The 20,465-nt window shown below is 39.1% G+C and overlaps 1 protein-coding gene across 5 annotated transcripts in view; it reads left to right on the top strand.

Moving 5' to 3' along the window:
• Positions 1-20,465, top strand: part of LOC140734403 (ecto-NOX disulfide-thiol exchanger 2-like) — a 285,185-nt gene that overhangs the window by 186,337 nt on the left and 78,383 nt on the right. For all 5 annotated transcript variants that reach the window (XM_073058298.1, XM_073058301.1, XM_073058300.1 and 2 more), the window contains one exon: positions 17,627-17,782. In XM_073058298.1, coding sequence (XP_072914399.1) covers positions 17,627-17,782 — 156 coding nt within the window. The remainder of the gene's footprint in view (positions 1-17,626; positions 17,783-20,465) is intronic.

The raw sequence follows: 20,465 nt of genomic DNA on the forward strand, positions 1-20,465 counted from the left end.
CGGCACGGACTAGGAGGGCCGGAATGGCCTGTTTCCGTGCTGTGATTGTTATATGGTTATATATGGTTATAAGTAGTATAAGGGAAAACAATAACAGACTGCAGAATAAATTGTTGCAGTGTGGAGTTACAGAGTAAGTGCAGTGTAGGCTGATAAAGTGTAAAGCCATACTTCATTAGATTGTGAGGTCAAGAGGCCATCTAATCATGAATAGAAGCTGTCTTTGACCCTGGTGATGCATGTTTTAGGGCTTATTGTATCTTCTGCGTGATGGAAAGGAGTAGAATAAAGAATGTTCTGGTTGGGTAGGGTCTTTCATTATGTTAGCTGCTTTACTGAGGCAGCAAGAAGTGTAGATAGAGTCCGTGAAGGAGAGGGTGGTTTCCATGATGGGCTGAACTGTGTCCACAACACTAGCCACTTTCTTGTCACAGGCAGAACAGTTGCCATGCCAACCCATGAGGCATTCGGATAGTATGCTTTCTACAGTACATGGATAAAAATTGTTGAGGGTCGAAGAGGAAATGCCAAATTTCTGTCGTCTCCTAGGAAAGTAGTGCTTGTGAGCTTTCTTGGCCGTAGCATACAAATGTAGAACCATGACAGGTTATTGTGATCTTCACTCCTAGGAACTTGAAGCTCTCCACTTCCTGACCTCAGAAATGTTGGACACAAGCAGGATCATGTGTACTGACCCTCTTTTTGAAGTCAGTTACAAACTCTTGATTTGCTGACATTGAGGGAGAACTTGTTATCATATCGCTAGGCTCTTTATCTTACTACTACACTCCAACTCAACATTGTTTAAGATTCAGCCCACTACTGCAAACTTGTTAAAGCATAATCTAGCCATACACTGAATGTATCGGAGCTGAGGACACAGACTTATGGGGCGCAACTGTTGAGAATAATGATGGCAGAATTTTGCTGCCTACCCTTACTGATTGCAGTCTGTTGGTCAGGAGGTCAAAGATTCATTTGATCAGGAAGGTCTAGGAGTTTGGTGATGTGTTTGCTTGGAATTATAGTATTGAAGGTGGAACTGTAGTGTGTTAAGTCTTTAGAAATCTCTTCCTCAAAGGTTGATGGAAGCAGAATATTTGAATGTTTTTAAGTTAGAGACATAGACTCTTGATAAGCAAAAGTGAGAAATTCCACAGGTAGTTGAAAGTGTGTGATTGTGATTACAGTAAAATCATTTGAGATCTCATTAAGTGGCATAGAAGTTTGGAAGGGCTGAGCGACCAACTCCTATTTGAATGTTTGTATATACAGTAAGTAATCCTGAATTAGACGTCAGTATTAATGGTTTAAAATCCTGGAACACTTTACCCACCATGGACCACAGCACGTTGAGGAGATCCATCCTAATGCTCTTCAATTATGAGCAGAGGTGGGAATTACTTGTTGCCCTTACTACTAATAGCCATATTTTGAGAATTAAAAATTGTGTAAAAACTCAAGCAGAGCCAACAAAGGAAGCATTTGCTGACAAAAATGGTTTGCAAGCATTCCCCAGGTTACAACAGTGTTCCAATTATAAGAGTGTTCATAATCTGAACTGTTCGAAAGTCAGAAATGAGCAAAATCAATGTGGGGGGAGAGGACTGATGGGGAGGGATAAGGAGAATAGAGTGGAGAGAAAGCTTGCGGAAATATCCCATTCATACCCAGCAGATGATGCCTGAAGCCCCAGATCAGCTAACAAATCCATCCCACCAATCTCCCAGATGCCCACTTGTATGTGTTACGTACCCCATAACTCGATCACTTACCAGCAAAGATAGAGAGGTCCGTTGAAGTCTGATGGTACTATTTTTAACAGTATTTATTGACAAAAATACACAAAAATAATATCAGTGCAACCATACAGATAATATATGTCGTCAATACTAAATCTAAAAGCGCAGGTATAATAATAATCAATGAAATAACTCTATCATTGTCTAGGGGATAATGTATTGTCCGATGGAAATATAAAAGTCACTCAAGTTCATTCAAGCTGCAGGCTGCAGCCTTTGGTTGGAGTCAAGAGAGAGAATTTAAAACTTGCCCATTCCTTTTATGATGTCAATCCTTCGAGAGTCATTGGGGCTGATTTCTCCTTTGTTTTAGCTAAAGCCATTCTTCCGTGGTAAGGCCCACCAATTCTGAGGCAAATGGAAAAGGACGCATGTGGGCTTTCCACCGGCTTTCGCTATTATGCTGTTACAGGATTTCTAGCGTTTCTTCTGGTGCATCTAAAGGGGCTGTTCCCCAGACCCTCTTTTATCCTGACTCACAGATGTCAATCAGGTTGGAAGGATGCCACCCCTCAACCAGCCCCCTTTTGGTCATTCCTTTAGGGCATCGATGAATAGCACAGCGCTCAATACACAGTTCCGTCTCCAAGAGACAATGGCCGGTTCCCGTGGCTTTGAAATCGCTGAGGGCCAGGACATTCCAAACCCCCTGTGGATTCTGCATCTCTCTCTCATTTCCTGGGTCTCCTGACCTGAATTAATAGCGATCTTGTGATTCTCAAAAAGGAGGGGGCTACTTTCTACCCTTCGGCCCCTCGGAGTTGGGGCGCAGGCGTAACATATGTATGTGGTGTTCATTACTGTAGCATTTGTAACCCAGTATTATCTTGTGTGATTCAAAGTATATACAATATATGGTGATGTATATGTATTTTGATAATAAATTTACTTTGAACTTTGATTCACAAGCCTTTATACTATAATTGTGCAAATAAGCAAGATTTAAAGTACTGGATTTTTATAGACTGGTAATCAGTTTAAATGTGCTTAATAACATTGGATTAATAAGTACCATATTGCTAGTGATTATGATGTGTTTTCACTGTTACGTACCCGTGACACGTGACAGTGGTACCCTTGTCACGTGACTGGGGTTGAAGTTATACTGGACATGAGGTAATGGTTTTGTGATGGTGGAGTGATGTCATTTTCCCGCCAGTAGAGGTCATGTGACAGGTTTTTTCTACAGGGTATAAAAGGAAGACCCACCCTGTCAGGTGGGACAGTTCGTGGCGGAATTTGCTAAGATGACTTCATGTCACTGCGTGATTTAATGTGATGACGCAGTTTAGTTAAAAATGAAGTTTTATATAATGCCTAAAGTTTAAAAGGTCACTGCCAACGGTTTCTTTGCTGATGGAGAGTGAACAAAAGTTTGGAAGGTAAAGATCGAGGAGAATCGATTTTCGAAGGTGGAAAAGTTCGACCTTGTTTGATCCTCATTCGGAAGGATTTCGTTTACTATTCTCGTGTTAGTCTCCGCTGGAAATAGCGGGAGATTGAGAATAGTGTGGAAGGAAGGTCGGTACCTTTTAAGCCATTATATTTAATAAAATTCTTCGTGGGAAAGTTCGACGCCGGGGAATCGAAGGACAACGACGTGGAAGAGAATTTAAATCGCTTTAAAAAGTCTCTCCTTTTAAAAGGACTGTGAGCTTTTGAACTTTCGGCATACCGCTGTAAAGAACTGTTTTTTTTCGGCGTACCGTTTTAAAGAACTTTTTTTTCAATACCGCTTTAAAGAACTGTTTGAACATGCAAAGCTATTAAGAACTGTGAATGTGTCGCACAGCAGCTGAGTTCCGATTACGTTTGGGTTTGTTTACTTTTGAGGGAGTTTGTTTCAGTGTTTAATAAACGTGTTATTTGTTGTTAAACCCTTGCCTATCTCATCTATATTTATTGTTGCCTGAATACGTAACATTAATTATGGGGGCTCGTCCGGGATTGGGTCGTTTTGAGTTTAAAATGCTTTTTGAATTTTGAATCGGTGTTTTGGTAACGGGGATTGCTCGATTTTTTTTTGTTTGTTTGGCTTGTGAGTGGTATTCGGCAACGATGAATATTGATGAGTTTCTGGATTCGCCAGACGCGGATTTGTTAGCGACGGCGGAAAAAACTGAAGTATCTGTGATTGCTAAGAGATTGCAACTTAAAGGTATTTTGGCGACTACATCAAAAGCTGTAATACAGAGAAAGATCGCATCACATTTTGTGGCTTCGGGTCATTTTGATGAATCGATTGTAGAATCGTTTCCAATATGATGCAGTTGCAAATCGAACAAATGATGTTAGAGAGGTGTAAAATGGAAGCTGAACAAAAGCAGAGAGATTTTGAATATGCAATGGCGAAATTAAGGTCTGGGAATCAGTCTTCTGATTTTAAAAAACCGTTTGTTGCTAGTCAAGAAATTAAATTGGTCCCTCCATTTAGTGAAACAGAAGTGGAAAGATATTTTCAACATTTTGAAACTATTGCTCAGATGTCAGAGTGGCCGAAAGATAAATGGTCAGTGTTGTTACAGAGTGTGATTAAAGGCAAGGCACAGCAAGTTTACACAGCTTTAACTGCTGCGCAAGCATTAGATTATGATATTGTGAAAACGAATATTCTCAAAGCGTACGAATTGGTCCCAGAAGCGTATAGGGAAAGATTCAGGAGTTTGAAAAAGTCTGTGGAAAAGACTTATGTGGAATTTGCCTATGATAAAGCTATGTGTTTTGAGAGATGGGTTTCTTCTAAAAATGTAAATGAGGACTATGAGACATTGAGAGAGCTGATTTTAATGGAGGAATTTAAAAGAAGCATTCCTGTTGAAGTAAGGACCTACTTAAATGAGAGGGATACTGATAAATTGCAGGACTGTGCTAGATTAGCTGATGAGTATGTTTTAATCCATAAGAATAAATTTCCTCAGGGTAGAATGTTTAAGAGGAAAAATAATATGGAGACTCCAGGTAAATTAGAAATTAAATCAGAGGTTAATGAGAGAGGTAAGGAGGAAGGAAAACCTGTGAAGGAAAGGCAGTTTGGTCTTATTTGTAACTATTGTAAGAAGACAGTTTGGTCTTATTTGTAACTATTGTAAGAAGCCTGGCCATGTAATAGCTAACTGTTTCAAATTGAAAAAGAAAGAGAAGGAAGCAGTTCCAGATGCTTGTGTGCAACATACTGAAGCACCTGTAAAGTTACAGGGTTTGGTAAACACAAATGAGGATTTGTTAGAGTCTGACAAAGTTAGAAAGGGATATGATCATTTTATAACTGAAGGGTTTGTATCCTTGAAAGAAGGATCTACTCTGGTGCCAATAAAAATTCTTAGGGATACTGGAGCTTCTCAATCACTGATGTTAGATAGTGTGTTGAAGTTTAATGAAGAGAGTGATACTGGTGAGGTAAATTACATAAGAGGTGTTGGAAGTGATTTTATGCCTGTACATTTACATGAAGTAAATTTAAAGTCAGGGTTAGTTACAGGATTTGTTAAAGTAGGACTACAGCATAGCTTACCTGTGAAGGGTATTTCTTTATTGTTAGGTAATGACTTGGCAGGTGGACAAGTTTTTCCTGAAGTGCATTTGACAATGGAATCAGAGGAACCAGAGGTGAATTCTAACACAGATTCTTCCTGTGTTGTGACTAGAGCTATGGCTAAAAAAATTGATGTGCAGAATGAGGTTGTTACTCATGACTGTTCGACTCAGGATTCGAGTTTTGAGGATGTGTCAGAGACTTTCTTACCTTCGTTGTTTGAACAAGATTCTGGGAGTAAGTCTGACTATGAAGGTTTATCTCTGTCTCGGAAGGAGATGATAGCAGAGCAGAATAGAGATCCTGAGATTGTAAAATTAAGGGAACAAGCTTTACTAGGTAGTGAAATTGAGAAGGTGTCAGTAGGATATTATTTGGAAAAAGGAGTGTTGATGAGGAAGTGGAGGTCGCCTACAATTCCTGCAAGTGAGGAATGGAATGTTGTTTATCAGGTGGTTGTTCCTAAAGTTTATCGGAATGAGATTTTGACTTTAGCTCATAGTGTGCCTTTAGGTGGACATCAAGGGGTAAGGAAAACTGTGGACAAGATTTTAAAACATTTTTACTGGCCTGGTTTAAGAAAAGATGTGGCGATGTTTTGTAAGACGTGCCATACTTGTCAAATTGTGGGTAAACCAAATCAGGTTACACCAGTAGCTCCATTACAACCTATTCCAGCATTCGGTGAACCGTTTTCTAAAGTTATTGTAGATTGTGTTGGTCCATTACCAAAGACAAAAACTGGTTATCAGTATTTGTTGACTATCATGTGTACTTCGTCTAGGTTTCCAGAGGCAGTACCACTTAGGAATATAAAAGCTAAAACTGTGACGAAGGCTCTTATAAAATTCTTTACTTATTTTGGATTGCCTAAGGAAATACAAACTGATCAAGGTAGTAATTTTATGTCTGGATTGTTTCAACAGATAGTTTATAAATTGGGAGCTAAGCAAATCACTTCGTCTGCATACCATCCAGAATCGCAAGGTGCCTTGGAGAGGTTTCATTCTACTCTCAAGAATATGATTAGGACATATTGTGTGGAAAATGAAAGTGACTGGGATGAGAGTATAAACTTACTTTTGTTTGCAGTAAGGGAATCGGTACAGGAATCTTTAGGTTTTAGTCCATTTGAACTTGTGTTTGGGCATAGAGTTAGAGGACCTTTAGCTTTATTGAAGGAAAAGTGGATTAGTAAGGAAGTGCATACTAATTTGTTGGACTATGTTTTGAAATTTAAGGACAGGTTACATAAAGCTTGTAGTTTAGCCAAGGAAAATTTAAAGTTGGCTCGGGAGAAAATGAAAACTTGGTATGATAAGGAAGCTGGGATGAGGATGTTTAAGCCTGGAGATAAGGTGTTGGTTCTTTTCCCAGTGCAGACAAATCCTTTACAAGCTAAATTTCATGGACCTTATGAAATTGTGTCTAGAATCAATGATGTGGATTACATAATAAAAACTCCAGATCGCAGAAGGTCAACACAACTTTGCCACATAAATATGATTAAACCATATTTTGAGAAACAATCTGATACTGTGACTGTTGTGGTTAGTGAGAATGAGTTTGATTTAACTGGGAACATGATAGATGATTCATCTGACTTTCATTCTAAATCTAACATTGTTTCTGTTAGGTTACCTAATTCGATCATTTTGGAAAATATGGATGAGAAATTAGCACATTTACAGCTAGAGCAGAAACAACAGATGAAGGAATTGATTTTTAAGTATAAGGATTTGTTTCCAGATGTTCCGAGAAGGACTACTATAGCTTCACATGATGTAGATGTTGGAGATGCCAAACCTATTAAACAACATCCATATAGGATGAACATGGAAAAATGTGAACTTGCTGAGAAGGAAATTGAATACATGTTAGAGAATGATATTATTAGACATTCTAACTCGAATTGGAGTTCGCCATGTGTTATGGTGCCAAAACCTGATGGTAGTATTAGGTTTTGTACGGACTATAGGAAGTTGAATGCTGTAACGGAAACAGATGCATATCCAATTCCTAGAGTAGATGATTGTGTAGATAAAGTTGGGAAAGCAAAGTTCCTTACAAAGATTGATTTATTGAAAGGGTATTGGTGTGTTCCATTAACGGACAGAGGTAGAGAGATTTCTGCATTTGTAACTCCATCTGGGTTATATGAGTATAATGTTCTTCCATTTGGGATGAAGAATGCCCCAGGTACTTTCCAGAGGATGATTAATTCTGTGATTCAGGGATTGAAAGATACTGATGCTTATATTGATGATTTAGTGACAGGAAATGATACTTGGGAAGCACACATAATTGCGGTGGAGAAATTGTTTGAAAAGCTTTCAAAAGCTAACTTGACTATTAATTTAGCCAAGAGTGAATTTGGACATGTCACTGTGACTTACCTTGGTTATGTTGTAGGTCAAGGTAAGGTAGCTCCTGTTCAGGCAAAAGTTCAGGCAATTTTAGAGATTCCCACTCCGACGGGGAAAAAAACTCTCAGAAGATTTTTGGGAATGGTAGGATATTATAGAAAATTTTGTAAGAATTTTGCTAATGTTGCCCTTCCATTAACTAATCTTCTGCAGAAGAATGTAAAGTTTGTGTGGACAGTGCCTTGTCAGGAAGCATTTGAAAAATTGAAAACAATGATATGTCAACAACCTGTGCTTAAGGCACCTGACTTTGAAAAACCTTTTTCATTAGCTGTAGATGCTAGTGATGAAGCTGCGGGAGCAGTATTGATGCAAAGGAATGAAGGTGATGAGGTTGATCATCCAGTAGCTTACTTTTCTAAGAAATTTAATAAGCATCAAAGAAACTATTCAACAATAGAGAAAGAATTGTTATCTCTTGTTTTAGCTTTAGAATATTTTGAGGTATATGTTGGTACAACTCAAAAACCACTTATTGTTTACACTGATCATAATCCGTTAGTTTTTCTGAGTAAGATGAAAAACAAAAACAGAAGATTGTTAAATTGGAGTTTGATGTTACAAGAGTACAATATTGTGATAACTCATATTAAAGGTAGAGATAATGTGGTTGCTGATTGTCTATCTCGATGTTGAATGTACAATGTAATATTTTTTTTTGGAGTGGTTTTTTTTATTGTAACACTCCTACTGTATTATATATTGTGTATGTTATATAATTTATACATTTGATTTTTTTGTAAGAAATTGTTAAAATTTTTGTTCTTGTCAGACCAAAAATGTTTTTTTGGAGGGAGGTGTTACGTACCCGTGACACGTGACAGTGGTACCCTTGTCACGTGACTGGGGTTGAAGTTATACTGGACATGAGGTAATGGTTTTGTGATGGTGGAGTGATGTCATTTTCCCGCCAGTAGAGGTCATGTGACAGGTTTTTTCTACAGGGTATAAAAGGAAGACCCACCCTGTCAGGTGGGGCAGTTCGTGGCGGAATTTGCTAAGATGACTTCATGTCACTGCGTGATTTAATGTGATGACGCAGTTTAGTTAAAAATGAAGTTTTATATAATGCCTAAAGTTTAAAAGGTCACTGCCAACGGTTTCTTTGCTGATGGAGAGTGAACAAAAGTTTGGAAGGTAAAGATCGAGGAGAATCGATTTTCGAAGGTGGAAAAGTTCGACCTTGTTTGATCCTCATTCGGAAGGATTTCGTTTACTATTCTCGTGTTAGTCTCCGCTGGAAATAGCGGGAGATTGAGAATAGTGTGGAAGGAAGGTCGGTACCTTTTAAGCCGTTATATTTAATAAAATTCTTCGTGGGAAAGTTCGACGCCGGGGAATCGAAGGACAACGACGTGGAAGAGAATTTAAATCGCTTTAAAAAGTCTCTCCTTTTAAAAGGACTGTGAGCTTTTGAACTTTCGGCATACCGCTGTAAAGAACTGTTTTTTTTCGGCGTACCATTTTAAAGAACTTTTTTTTCAATACCGCTTTAAAGAACTGTTTGAACATGCAAAGCTATTAAGAACTGTGAATGTGTCGCACAGCAGCTGAGTTCCGATTACGTTTGGGTTTGTTTACTTTTGAGGGGGTTTGTTTCAGTGTTTACTAAACGTGTTATTTGTTGTTAAACCCTTGCCTATCTCATCTATATTTATTGTTGCCTGAATACGTAACATCACACTTACTTATTTCAAGCATGTGCGACCAATTTATCTAGACGTTGCAAACTTCTCAAGAATTCAATGTAAGCTGTTGATGTCACTAGGATTGATTTACATTCACAGAAGGAAGCAACTAAAACACATTTTATTCTGATTCAATTATGTTTTAAAACAGTAAATTTTACTATGGGGAAATTTGGATTCTCGTCTGCTCGGGAGCTGAAAGGAGAGGAAAGGTCATGTGGCAAGAAAGAAAGTTAAATCTTGCATTAGAATTCCATATCAAATGTTGAACCTTCAGTATGCATATTAACCTTGGACATGTTTACAACAGAAAAAGATTTCTCAAGGGATTTTTAAGAAGAAACACAGCTATTTCCAGATCCTACAAGGTTACTTGAAATGGATGAAGTAAAGAATGTTGTATGGTAGGCTATACCAAGCAAAGGTCCGCTGGGAATGTTTATTGTAAACTGAACTAAAGGGAAGACAGTGGAAAATGCTGTTATTGTTCTTTGGTAAAGTGGAGTCACCCCAATGGGAACCGATATTATAAAGCGGTCACCGTCATCTTTCATATCATTTTCTTTCTAAGTAACTGCTAGAATCGATAATTTGTCACAATTATGCACATTAACCAGTCTTTAATTTCCAACTCACTTGCCAAAACTTTCACTCCACATTATATTTGAAATAAAAATGAAATTGGCTCTAAATTCATCGTTTTTGTTTTCAGAATCGTTTTTACTCCAAGGAGTAAAAACACACACATACAGAACATACATTCACAGCTGAGGAAAGGGGCCAATTTAAATGAGACTACTGTCTGTTATATTGATGCCATTGTATCATGGATACAACCCCTGTGGGCCGCACCACCCAGAAACCCTTCAACAACCCCAATTTGAACCTAACCTGGGACAACTGGGACAATTTAAAATGACCAATTAACCTACCCTACCCAGTACATCTTTGGGAGGAAAACAGAGAACCGGGAGGAAACCACAGTGAGGTTATGCAGAGACTCTGTACAGAGGGTGCTGAGATTGAGCTCCAAGCTTCGACGCCCGGAGCTGCAATGGTGTCATACTAACCACTGCACTACTGTGGCATATCCCTGGCATATATTGTGAAATATATTGATTTGTCGGAGCAGTACATTGCAATGCATAATAATAAAAACTATAACTTGCAATAGGAACTATATACTGTATAAAAAAAACCTGTATTAAATAAGTAGTGCAAAAGGAGAGGAAAAACACTGAGGTAGTGTTCATGGGTTCAGGAATTTAATGGCAGAGTAGAAGAGGCTGTTCCTGAAATGATGAGTGTGTGTCTTCAGACTCCTGTACCAATTCCATGATGGCAGCAACGAGAAGAGGGCATGTCTTGGGTGATGGGGTCCTTAATGATGGATTTGGCATCGTCTTTTGAAAGTGCCCAAGATACTGGGGAGGCTAGTGCCCATGATGCAGCTGGCTGAGTTTACAACTTTCTGCAGCTTTATCCAGTCCTGTGCACTGACCCCTGCGTATCAGATGGTGATGTAACCTGTTAGAATGCTCTCCACAGTACATCTGTAGAAATTTGTGAATGCCTTTGATTACATACCAAGTCTCCTCAAACTTGTAATGAAATATAGCCACTGTTGTGCCTTTGTTGTAATTGTATCAATATGTTGGGCCCAGGGTAGATCTTCAGGGATGGTGACACCCAGGAACTTGAAACAACTCACCCTTTCCACTGCTGATTCCTCAATGAGGACTAGTGTGTATTTCTTTGACTTCCCTTTCCTTAAGTCCCCAATCAATTCCTTGGTCTTAATGATGTTGAGTGCAAGATTGTTGTTGCAGCACCACTCAACCAGCTGATCTATCTGGCTCCTGTACACTTCCTCGTCACTATCTGAGATTCTTTCAACCATAGTTGTGTTGTCAGCAAATTTATAGATGCCATTTGAGCTGTTCCTAGCCACAAAGTTGTTGGTGTAGAGACAGTAGAATAGTGGGCTAAACATATGTCCTTGAGGTGTGCCACTGTTGATTGTTAGTAAGGAGAGAATGTTATTTCCGAACTGCAAAGGCTATAGCCACCTGGTGAGGAAGTCAAAGATCGAATTATAAAGGGAGGTACAAAGGCTGTGGGTTTAGTGCTTGTTGATGAGAACTGAGGGTATGATTGTGTTGAACACTGAGCTGTAATCAAAAGACAGCAACCTGATGTAGGTATTGCTATTGTCCAGGTGATCCGAAGCTGAGTGGAGAGCCAGTGAGATTGCATCCACTGCAGACCATTCTGGCAATGGGTAAATTGCAGCGGGTCCAGGTCCTTGCTTAGGCAGCAGTTGATTCCGACCACAACCAGCCAAAGTCAACTTCAAAAGGAAAGTGAAACGCTTTGTATCCTGCTGTAATTATTCTGAAAGGATTTGGAAATATAGCATTACAGTTGTTACTACAATATGGTATGAGTTTAGATTAATAAATAATCACAGAATATGAATTTTTGTAAACCTTTCATAGAAGGTAGATTGATCCATAGTGGAAAGGGCTACTGAAGAGTTTGATTCCTAGTGGTAAAAATAATAAATAAACTATTTTCAATTTTATTTTTCATTACAGAAAGGTACTGTGTTATCTGGCAATATCTTATCAACATGCTGCTGAATTAATTAGGGTCAGCATAACCTTTATAAATGTCACAATTCCCTGCTGCCTGAAGTAATGCAACTGAATGTTGATCCAATCACAAACAAGAGAAAATCTGCAGATGCTGGAAACTTAAGCAACACACACAAAATGCTGGAGGATCTCAGCAGATGAGGCAGCAGATGGGAAAAGTACAGTTGACATTTCGGGCCAAAACCCTTTGGCAGGACTGAACGTTGTTTGCTTTTATAGAGAGTCATGTATTATAGTTACACAAAATGTGAGCTAAAGCTTAACTTTAGAAAACAATTTCCTATTTTTGGTCATAGATACGTTGATTCAGGTTGCTGTTCAGGTGAGGGGGGTGGTGTAGGAATTCTGGAAGGCTCAATTATTCTTGGCTAATAAAAGGAACAGTAAACCAACACTCCTATATATCTAAATGCAGTGAGAAAAAGATCAAGCACAGGTGTGGCATTCCTATTATCAAAATAACAGTGAATGCTTCATTGAAAACAATTTGACGTAAGACACTTGGGACCAGAAACCCTGGATCAACAGTTCCATGTGACCGAGCTTTCAATGACGGTGACCTACAGGAACTAAAGAAATGCAGCTATGATCTACGCAAAGTCATCAAGGCAGTGAAACGTCAATACAGGACAAGATCCACACTCAGCTCTCCACCAACAACTCATGTAGCTTAAGGCAAGGTCTGCACATCATCACAGCTAAATACAGTGGAGTTCCTAAAATTGCTGCCTCTCTTCCAGATGAGCTAAATCTTTTTTTATGCTTGATTGGATGTTACCACCACTGACAAACTCCTTGGAGAGTCACTGATGCAACCTGCAGCTTGGTCATCTTTGAGGCTGCAGTACGCAGGTGTTTCCAATGAGTGGACAGTTACAAGGCTTCAAGACTGGACGGCATTCCAGGGCGGATACTCAGATTGTGCACGGCACAACTGGCAGGTGTGTTTGCAGACATTTTTAATCTCTCCCTCTCCCAGTGTAGAGTGCTCCCCTGCTTCAAAACCTGTACCTAAGAAGACCAAGGTAACATGTCTGAACGACTAGTTTCCTGTCGCACTCACCTCAATAATAAGCAAACACTTAGAGAGGCTGGTCAAGGACTACATCTGCGGCATGCTACCACCCACACTGGGACCTCCTACAATTCACCTACCAACACAACCGATCAACAGATGACACAATAGCCACTGCTCTATATACTGTCCTTACACATCTGGAGAAGAAGGATGCTTATGTGAGAATGCTGTTCTTGGACTGCAGTTCAGCATTCAACACCATAATTCCCTCCGGGCTCAACAAGAAGCTCAGAGACCTTGGCTTTCACGCTGCCTTGTGCAGCTGGATCCTGTACTTTCTGTCAGATTGCTGGTAGGTGGTAAGAGTGGATTCCCTCACCTCTGCCCCTCTGACCCTTAATACAGATGCGCCCCAGGGCTGTGTCCTAAGCCCCCTCCTTTACTCACTGTATACCCATGACTGTGTCACCACCCATAGCTCCAATCTGTTAATTAAATTTGCTGGCGACACTACACTGATTGGCCTAATCTCAAATAATAATGAGGCAGTCTACAGAGAAGTTATCATGCTGACACAGTGGTGTCAAGAAAGCAACCTCTCCCTCAGTGTCACAAAAACAAAGAGATGGTTGTGGACAACAGGAGGAATGGAAACGGGCTAACCTTTATTGACATCAATGGATCTGAGATTGAGAGGGTGAACAGCTTTAAGTTCCTCGGCATCCACATCACCGAGGATATGTACATGCTAGGTGTGTGGTGAAAAAGGCACAACAGTGCCTCTTTCACCTCAGACAGTTGAATAAGTTTTATATGGTGCCTCAAATCCTAAGAACTTCCTATGGGGGCATAGTTGAGAGAATCCTGACTGGCTGTATCACTGGCTGGTATGGGAACTGTACTTCCCTCAATCGCAGGACTCTGCAGAGAGTGGTGCGGACAGCCCAGCACATCTGTTGTTTTGAACTTCCCATGATTCAGGACATTTACAAAGACTGGTATGTAAAACGGGCCTGTAGGATCACTGGGGACCCAAGTCACCCCAACCATAAACTTGTTCCAGCTCCTACCTTCCAGGAAATGGTACTGCAGTGTAAAAGCCAGAACCAACAGGCTCTGGGACAGCTTCTTCCACCAGGCCATCAGACAATTGTATTTCTATGTTATATTGACTGTCCTGCTGTACATACTATTTATTATAAAGTACTATAAATTACACATTTAGATGGACATGTAAAGATTTTTACTCCTCATGTATATGAAGGGTGTAAGACATAAAGTCAATTTAATTCAATTCAACCTGAAGATGTGAAACGAGTGATTTTTTTCTTCCTTCCTTTCGATGAAACATGGAAAATGGTGGGCCAGTTATTCCACTTGGCAATTATGAAATGAACCACTCATTCCTGCAAATCCTCTCAATCTCATTCTCTCCCCGGTGCTAATATCATTAACTCTTAAGGATTAAGAATCACTTATTTCCTTCCCTCTAGGATTTGTTGCTTTGCTTCTAAGATTTATCACTCATCTCTAATTTCCCTTGACAGACTGATGGTGGGCTACTGTCTAAAATCACCTCAGTAATGTGCTGGAGATGCTGCCACATAATTGTTAGGTAGGGAACAGCAGCAGTGAAGCAGTCTTGTGAAATTTCCCTGTTAAGATAGTGTTTGATTTGAAGGGGAGCTTGCTGATGGTGGCATTTTGATTCAACTGCTGTGTTCGTAATTTCCAAGTACTACTTTGCAAGTCTGGGGTAGGAGGTGTTGCTGTCGTACATCTTTTAGATGGACAACCTCCAGTCAACAGATTTGGCCAGTGCAGATTGTAATCACATATTGGCAGTCAAAACTGTTATTAAATAAGGAGTGGCCATTCATGGAAAGATTGTTTGCATGTGATTGAGGTGTACACCCACCAGGGGCAGGTAGGTTAAGCAGAATGAAAGAAAGTAGAATGAAGCAGAGAAGGGAAAGTCATGATGAGTGTGAATTAGAGGAGGAAAGAATAACTTTTGCAAGGAAAGCTTAAAAAGAAAACTAATCTACAAGAAGCATTATCCTAAGAAGGCAACGTCTGTCAATAGGGATCCAGACCATGCAGTTTTCTCGATACAGCCATCATGCAGCAGGTATAGGAACCAAACAACCCACACTTCAATATTCAACAACAATCACAAATAAAACCCTTGCCACCTTTGAGGATATTTACAAGGAGTGCTATGGGAGCAATGCAGCATAAGGATCCCCAGTAATCAGGCCATGCTCTGTTCTCACTGCTGTTAAAAGGAAGAAGGCACAAGAGCCTTAGGTCCCATACCACCAGGTTCATGAATAGTTACTACCCGTCAACCAGAGTAAATAACTTCACTTACTCCAACACTGGACAACCCATGGACCCACTGTCAACGACTCTACAATTCATGTTCTCTACCTGTATTATCATGTCAGTCTCAAGCTCCATTAATCGGTAATATACACGCATTATGAATGTATTTACTTCTAATGAGCATTTCATATGTGTCTTTCTTCTCTTAACTGCTTGAGTGGTCTCATTTGTAAGTGGACTGCTCTCCTGAGAAACTCTTGCGGCAGTCGTAGCCTGTCGATGGGCTACTTGGAATGGCGGCTGTATCTTTTTCAGGTTTCCCAGTGCCCGGCCACTTACTCAGCACCACAAGTGGTTCACCCAGCACTAGTTCCAGGCAGCAGCCGTATCACTCTATTCCATAGACATCTCCATTTCTAAAGTGAAAGGGTATTGCTTTTTATGCCAATAGCCACCACTAACACAGTGAACAGAGCACCGCCCAATCCGGGTACAAATGTGTTTGGATTCTTATCTATTATTATTTTATTTATCTATCTATCCATCTAATCATTATTATTATTACTTTGGGCTTTTTTGCATTTGCACTATTTGTAATCTCTTGCATATTGGCTGTTTGTCCATCTCTGTTGTGCACAGTTTTCATTTTTATTTTAGAGATTTAATGTGGATCAGGCCCTTCCAGGCCAACGAGCTGCACTGCTCTGCAACCCACCTATTTAATGCTAGCCTAATCACAAGATCATTTACAATGACCAATTGACTTACTAATTGGTAAGTTTTTGGAATATAGGAGGAAATACATGTGCTCACAGGAAAAGTGTACAATCTTTCTTAGAGAATACATTGGAATTGAACTCTGAACTCCAATGCCCCGAGCTGTAATAGCGTCACACTAACCACTATGCTACCATGGCATCTATTTTTCATTGATTCCATTGTGTTTCTTTGTATTTACTGTGAATGCCCACAACAAAATATAGTGACATTTATGAACTCTGATACTGAATTTACTTTGAACTTTGAACAACAGTTTCTTCCTTACAGCTATCAGGTTCTTGAATTGATCTGAAAAGCCCTAACACAACCTCAGATTCTTTTTTTCTCTTTCTCTCACGATTTCCCTTCACAATTTTGCATTGTGTATATTATGTATAGTTTACATTAATTTATGATGGTCATCTCTGTAATGTGTTGCTGTTGCAAAAAGCTAATTTTCCATGTCATTTATACTCTTGAGTACATATGCCCATGACAAAAAAACTTGGAACTTAAACAAAACCATAATTTTCTGTAGGCATAAAAATTATTTACTGGTAGTGCTAGGTTGGGTAAGTCCAATTAGAGGTCAAAAAGACTTTCCTAGCAGGCAAAAGACAAGGGTTAAACATTAACTCAGTATTTCACATTAGCCGAGTAAGAAGATAATACCAATATCATTAAGATAATGAGGCAGGAATTTTTATTTCATTTTTAAGGATCGGAGTATCACTGGCTTGGCCAGCTTTTTTTTCCCGTCCCAAATTGCTCTTCAGAAGCAGGTGGTGAGGTAGCTCCTTGAACCACTACAGCATTTAATGAATGTTCATGTACAGTGCTGACGAACAGAGAGTTATAAAATTTAGATCCAGTGATGATGAAGGGTTAGAGATACCCTTGATACATTTCCAATTTGGGATGGTGTGCACCTGGAAGATAAACCTGCAGGAATTCTTGACATGTACATGGTGTCCTTTTACTTCTTGGAGAAGTCAGTTGTTTGACCTATAATTGTTTGAGTAGCTTGGGCAAGTTATCAAAGTGTGTTCGACTTATGGTACATACAGCAGCCACAATGTGCTCATGTCAGGTCAAGTTGAGTTTATTATATGCACAAGTATGGTGAGGTATAGGTACAATGAAATACTTGCCTGCACAAGCAGCATTGCAAAGATAAATAGTATCATCAAAAATATGGTGGATGGAATGGATGTGTAAGGTAGTGGGTGGAGGGGGCAACATCAGTCAAGCATGTCATTTTGTCCTAGGTGTCTTCTAACACCCAAGACTAGAACGTCATGACAGAAAAGGAAAAGGCTAAGATTTGTTGTTGAATTCAAAACAATGCTTTTGGACTACCAAAATTAAAGTGAAAAAATTATCACACTTTCTCATATTTGTTTCTTTTTTCCCCAGAGTTTGACCGAGGTCTTAGCATGATGACTGGCATTCCACCTATTAATACAATGATGCCTGGATTGGGCATTGTCCCTCCTTCAATTCCTCAAGACATGTTTGTTGTGAAGGAGATCATCCATTGCAAAAGCTGTACACTTTTTCCTCCAAATCCAAGTAAGTCTACAAGGAGCAACTTGATCATTAATAGAATTTGTTGTACTTTAGCTAACGTCTTTCACCAATTTAATTTCTAAGAGATTAGTTACAATTGACCAATGAATACTCAGTGCATTCAGATGTACAGTATAAATGTAAAGTTCCTTTTTCTTAAATGTAATTCAGAAGACCTATTCAAAACTGAGAAAAAAACTTTGAGATAATGATGATCTTGTTTCAGTACACTGGAAAAGATGTTCATTATGCCCTTTACCTGCATAAGGAATGTAACCACAGAACATATAGTATTTCCAGTATGCTCTGACATTCAGTAAAGTCATGAGTATTTATTGATTTGCCACGTACTTATTTTCTCCATGTTTTTATTAACTAATTGATGTATAGCAATCTATCAACAATCAACTTAAAAGATAATAAATAACCAGGCATTAATTCCTTTTGTAGAATAAAGTTACAAATTCTATCAGTCTCTTTTCAATAAGCTGTTTCTGAACTTGTTGCCTGTAAGCCTTTACTTTAAAATTCATGCTGTCTCTCTGATACACACCCAGAAAAATCTCTCAATCGACTGTATTGTTTTCTGTGCTGTTTTGATAGGATAATACTGAAAAGAATATCAAGAAATTTTTGGCTAAAGTTATGTTTTATTAGCACATGAATCAAAAGTGTTTGATAATGAATTTATTTTGTACCATCTGCATTATTAATGCCAGTCAGTATGAGGATATTTTAGTATCAGTTACCTGTTTTATCCCTCTTGTGAAGGCTAATGTGCTGTTATTTGCACTAGTTGATGCCTGTTCCAGCTCCTGTTTCACTTGCCATAATTTTATTTGGTGGGAACAAGTAAAGATTATGACAGAATTACATTGGTTCTTAATACCTTTTCAAGTACTTGAAAACAAGCCGAAATGGTCCTTTTTATCAATTGCACAATCTCAGAATTATAGATGTAAAATAACAATGGAGGAAAAAGCGAAACTACCCTAGTCTAATAATTTAATTGAGAAAGCTTTCTTTAAACTCTTACAATAGAATGGTATGGCACAGTATGGGCCCTTCAGCCCACAATGTTGCACCAACCTATATAAACCTACTCCAAGGTCCCCTCCTACACTGCCCATAGTCATTTTTTATATCCATGTACCTGTCTAAGAGTTTCAAATGTCCCTGCAGTATCAGCCTCGACCACCATCCCTGGCAGTGCATTCTAGGCACCCATCATTCTTTGCAACAAAAAAAAAGAACCTATTCTGACATCTCCCCTGAACTTCCCTCCACTCACCTTAAACAGATATACTCTTGTATTAGCCATTGCTGCCTGGGGGAAAAAATGTAGGTTATCCACTCTGTCTATGCCTTTCATAATCTTATTGTCACTATCAAACCATCTGTCATCCTCTGTCACTCCAAAAAGAAGTGCTGTAGCCTCCTCAATCTTTCCTCATAAGAAATGTTCTGTAATCCAGGCAGCGTCCTTCTGTATCTCCTCTGCATCCTCTGTAAAGCTTCCACATTGCTTCTAATAATAAGGTGATCAGAACTGAACACAAAAGTGTAGTCTAATCAGATTTTTATAGGACTGCAATATTACCTTGTAACTCTTGAACTAAATCTCCCGGCTAATGAAGTCCAGCACACTGAATGCTTTTTTAACTGCCTATCAACGTATGGCAACTTTCAGTGACCTATGGACCTGGACCCTAAAATCCCTCTATTCCTCCACACTGCTAATAGTCTATGCTGTTAGATGGAACTCTATCTGCCACTTTTCAACTCTGCATTTTATCTATATTCCTTTGTAACCTACCACAATTTCTACACTATCCACAAAATCTCCAACCTGTGTGTAACCTGCAAACTTATTAACCCATTTTTCCCTTTCCTCAAACAAGACATTTATAAAAATCGCCAAAGTCTTGATGATATTATGACTTTTATATGGCGTCAAGGTGCCATTTTTCTCCGTTCTAACTTAATGGTCAGTTGAAACAGAATTCTCAAAGTAAAAGTTAGAAATGTGCAAAATACTGTATAAAATGCCTCTTCATATATTCACTAATCAGTCAGATCTGTTAATTGATTAATGAGATTGATATTGTGTTCTTTAATTCATCATAGTTCTTTTGAATGAGAAGCACTTTTTAAAAGTCTTATGTATCGAGTTATTGTGTCAAAATTAATTAAATTTTGAAGAGTAAAGGAAAATATCAGATTGCTGGTGCTCACTGTAAAATGTCTGCTCCTGCTAATTCTGAGTGATGGTGCATAGAAGAAATTGCCTTTATCTATAAGGCTTATTTGAAAGCATGATATGAAAGATTAGTTAGTTAATTATGAAAAGGGTCAGTAACTTTAAATTGCTTGGTGTTACCATATCAGAGAATCAGTCCTGGGACCAACATACAAGTGCCATCACAAAGATGGCACCCTACTTTCTTAGACATTTGTGTAGATTTGACATGTCATCTAAAACTTTGACAGATCTCTATAGATGCAAGGTGGGAGAGTATTCTGACTGGTTGTGTTATGGCCTGGTATGGTAAAAACATTGCCCAGGAATGGAAAAGTCTGCAAGAAGTGGTGGACATAGCCAGGACAATAACAGGCAAAGCCCTCTCCATCATTGAAAGAACTGAGCATTGCTACCAGCAAGCAGAACCCACCATCCAGGACTCCC

The sequence above is a fragment of the Hemitrygon akajei genome, chromosome 10, assembly GCF_048418815.1.
Source record: "Hemitrygon akajei chromosome 10, sHemAka1.3, whole genome shotgun sequence".
Classification (NCBI taxonomy): Eukaryota; Metazoa; Chordata; class Chondrichthyes; order Myliobatiformes; family Dasyatidae; genus Hemitrygon; species Hemitrygon akajei.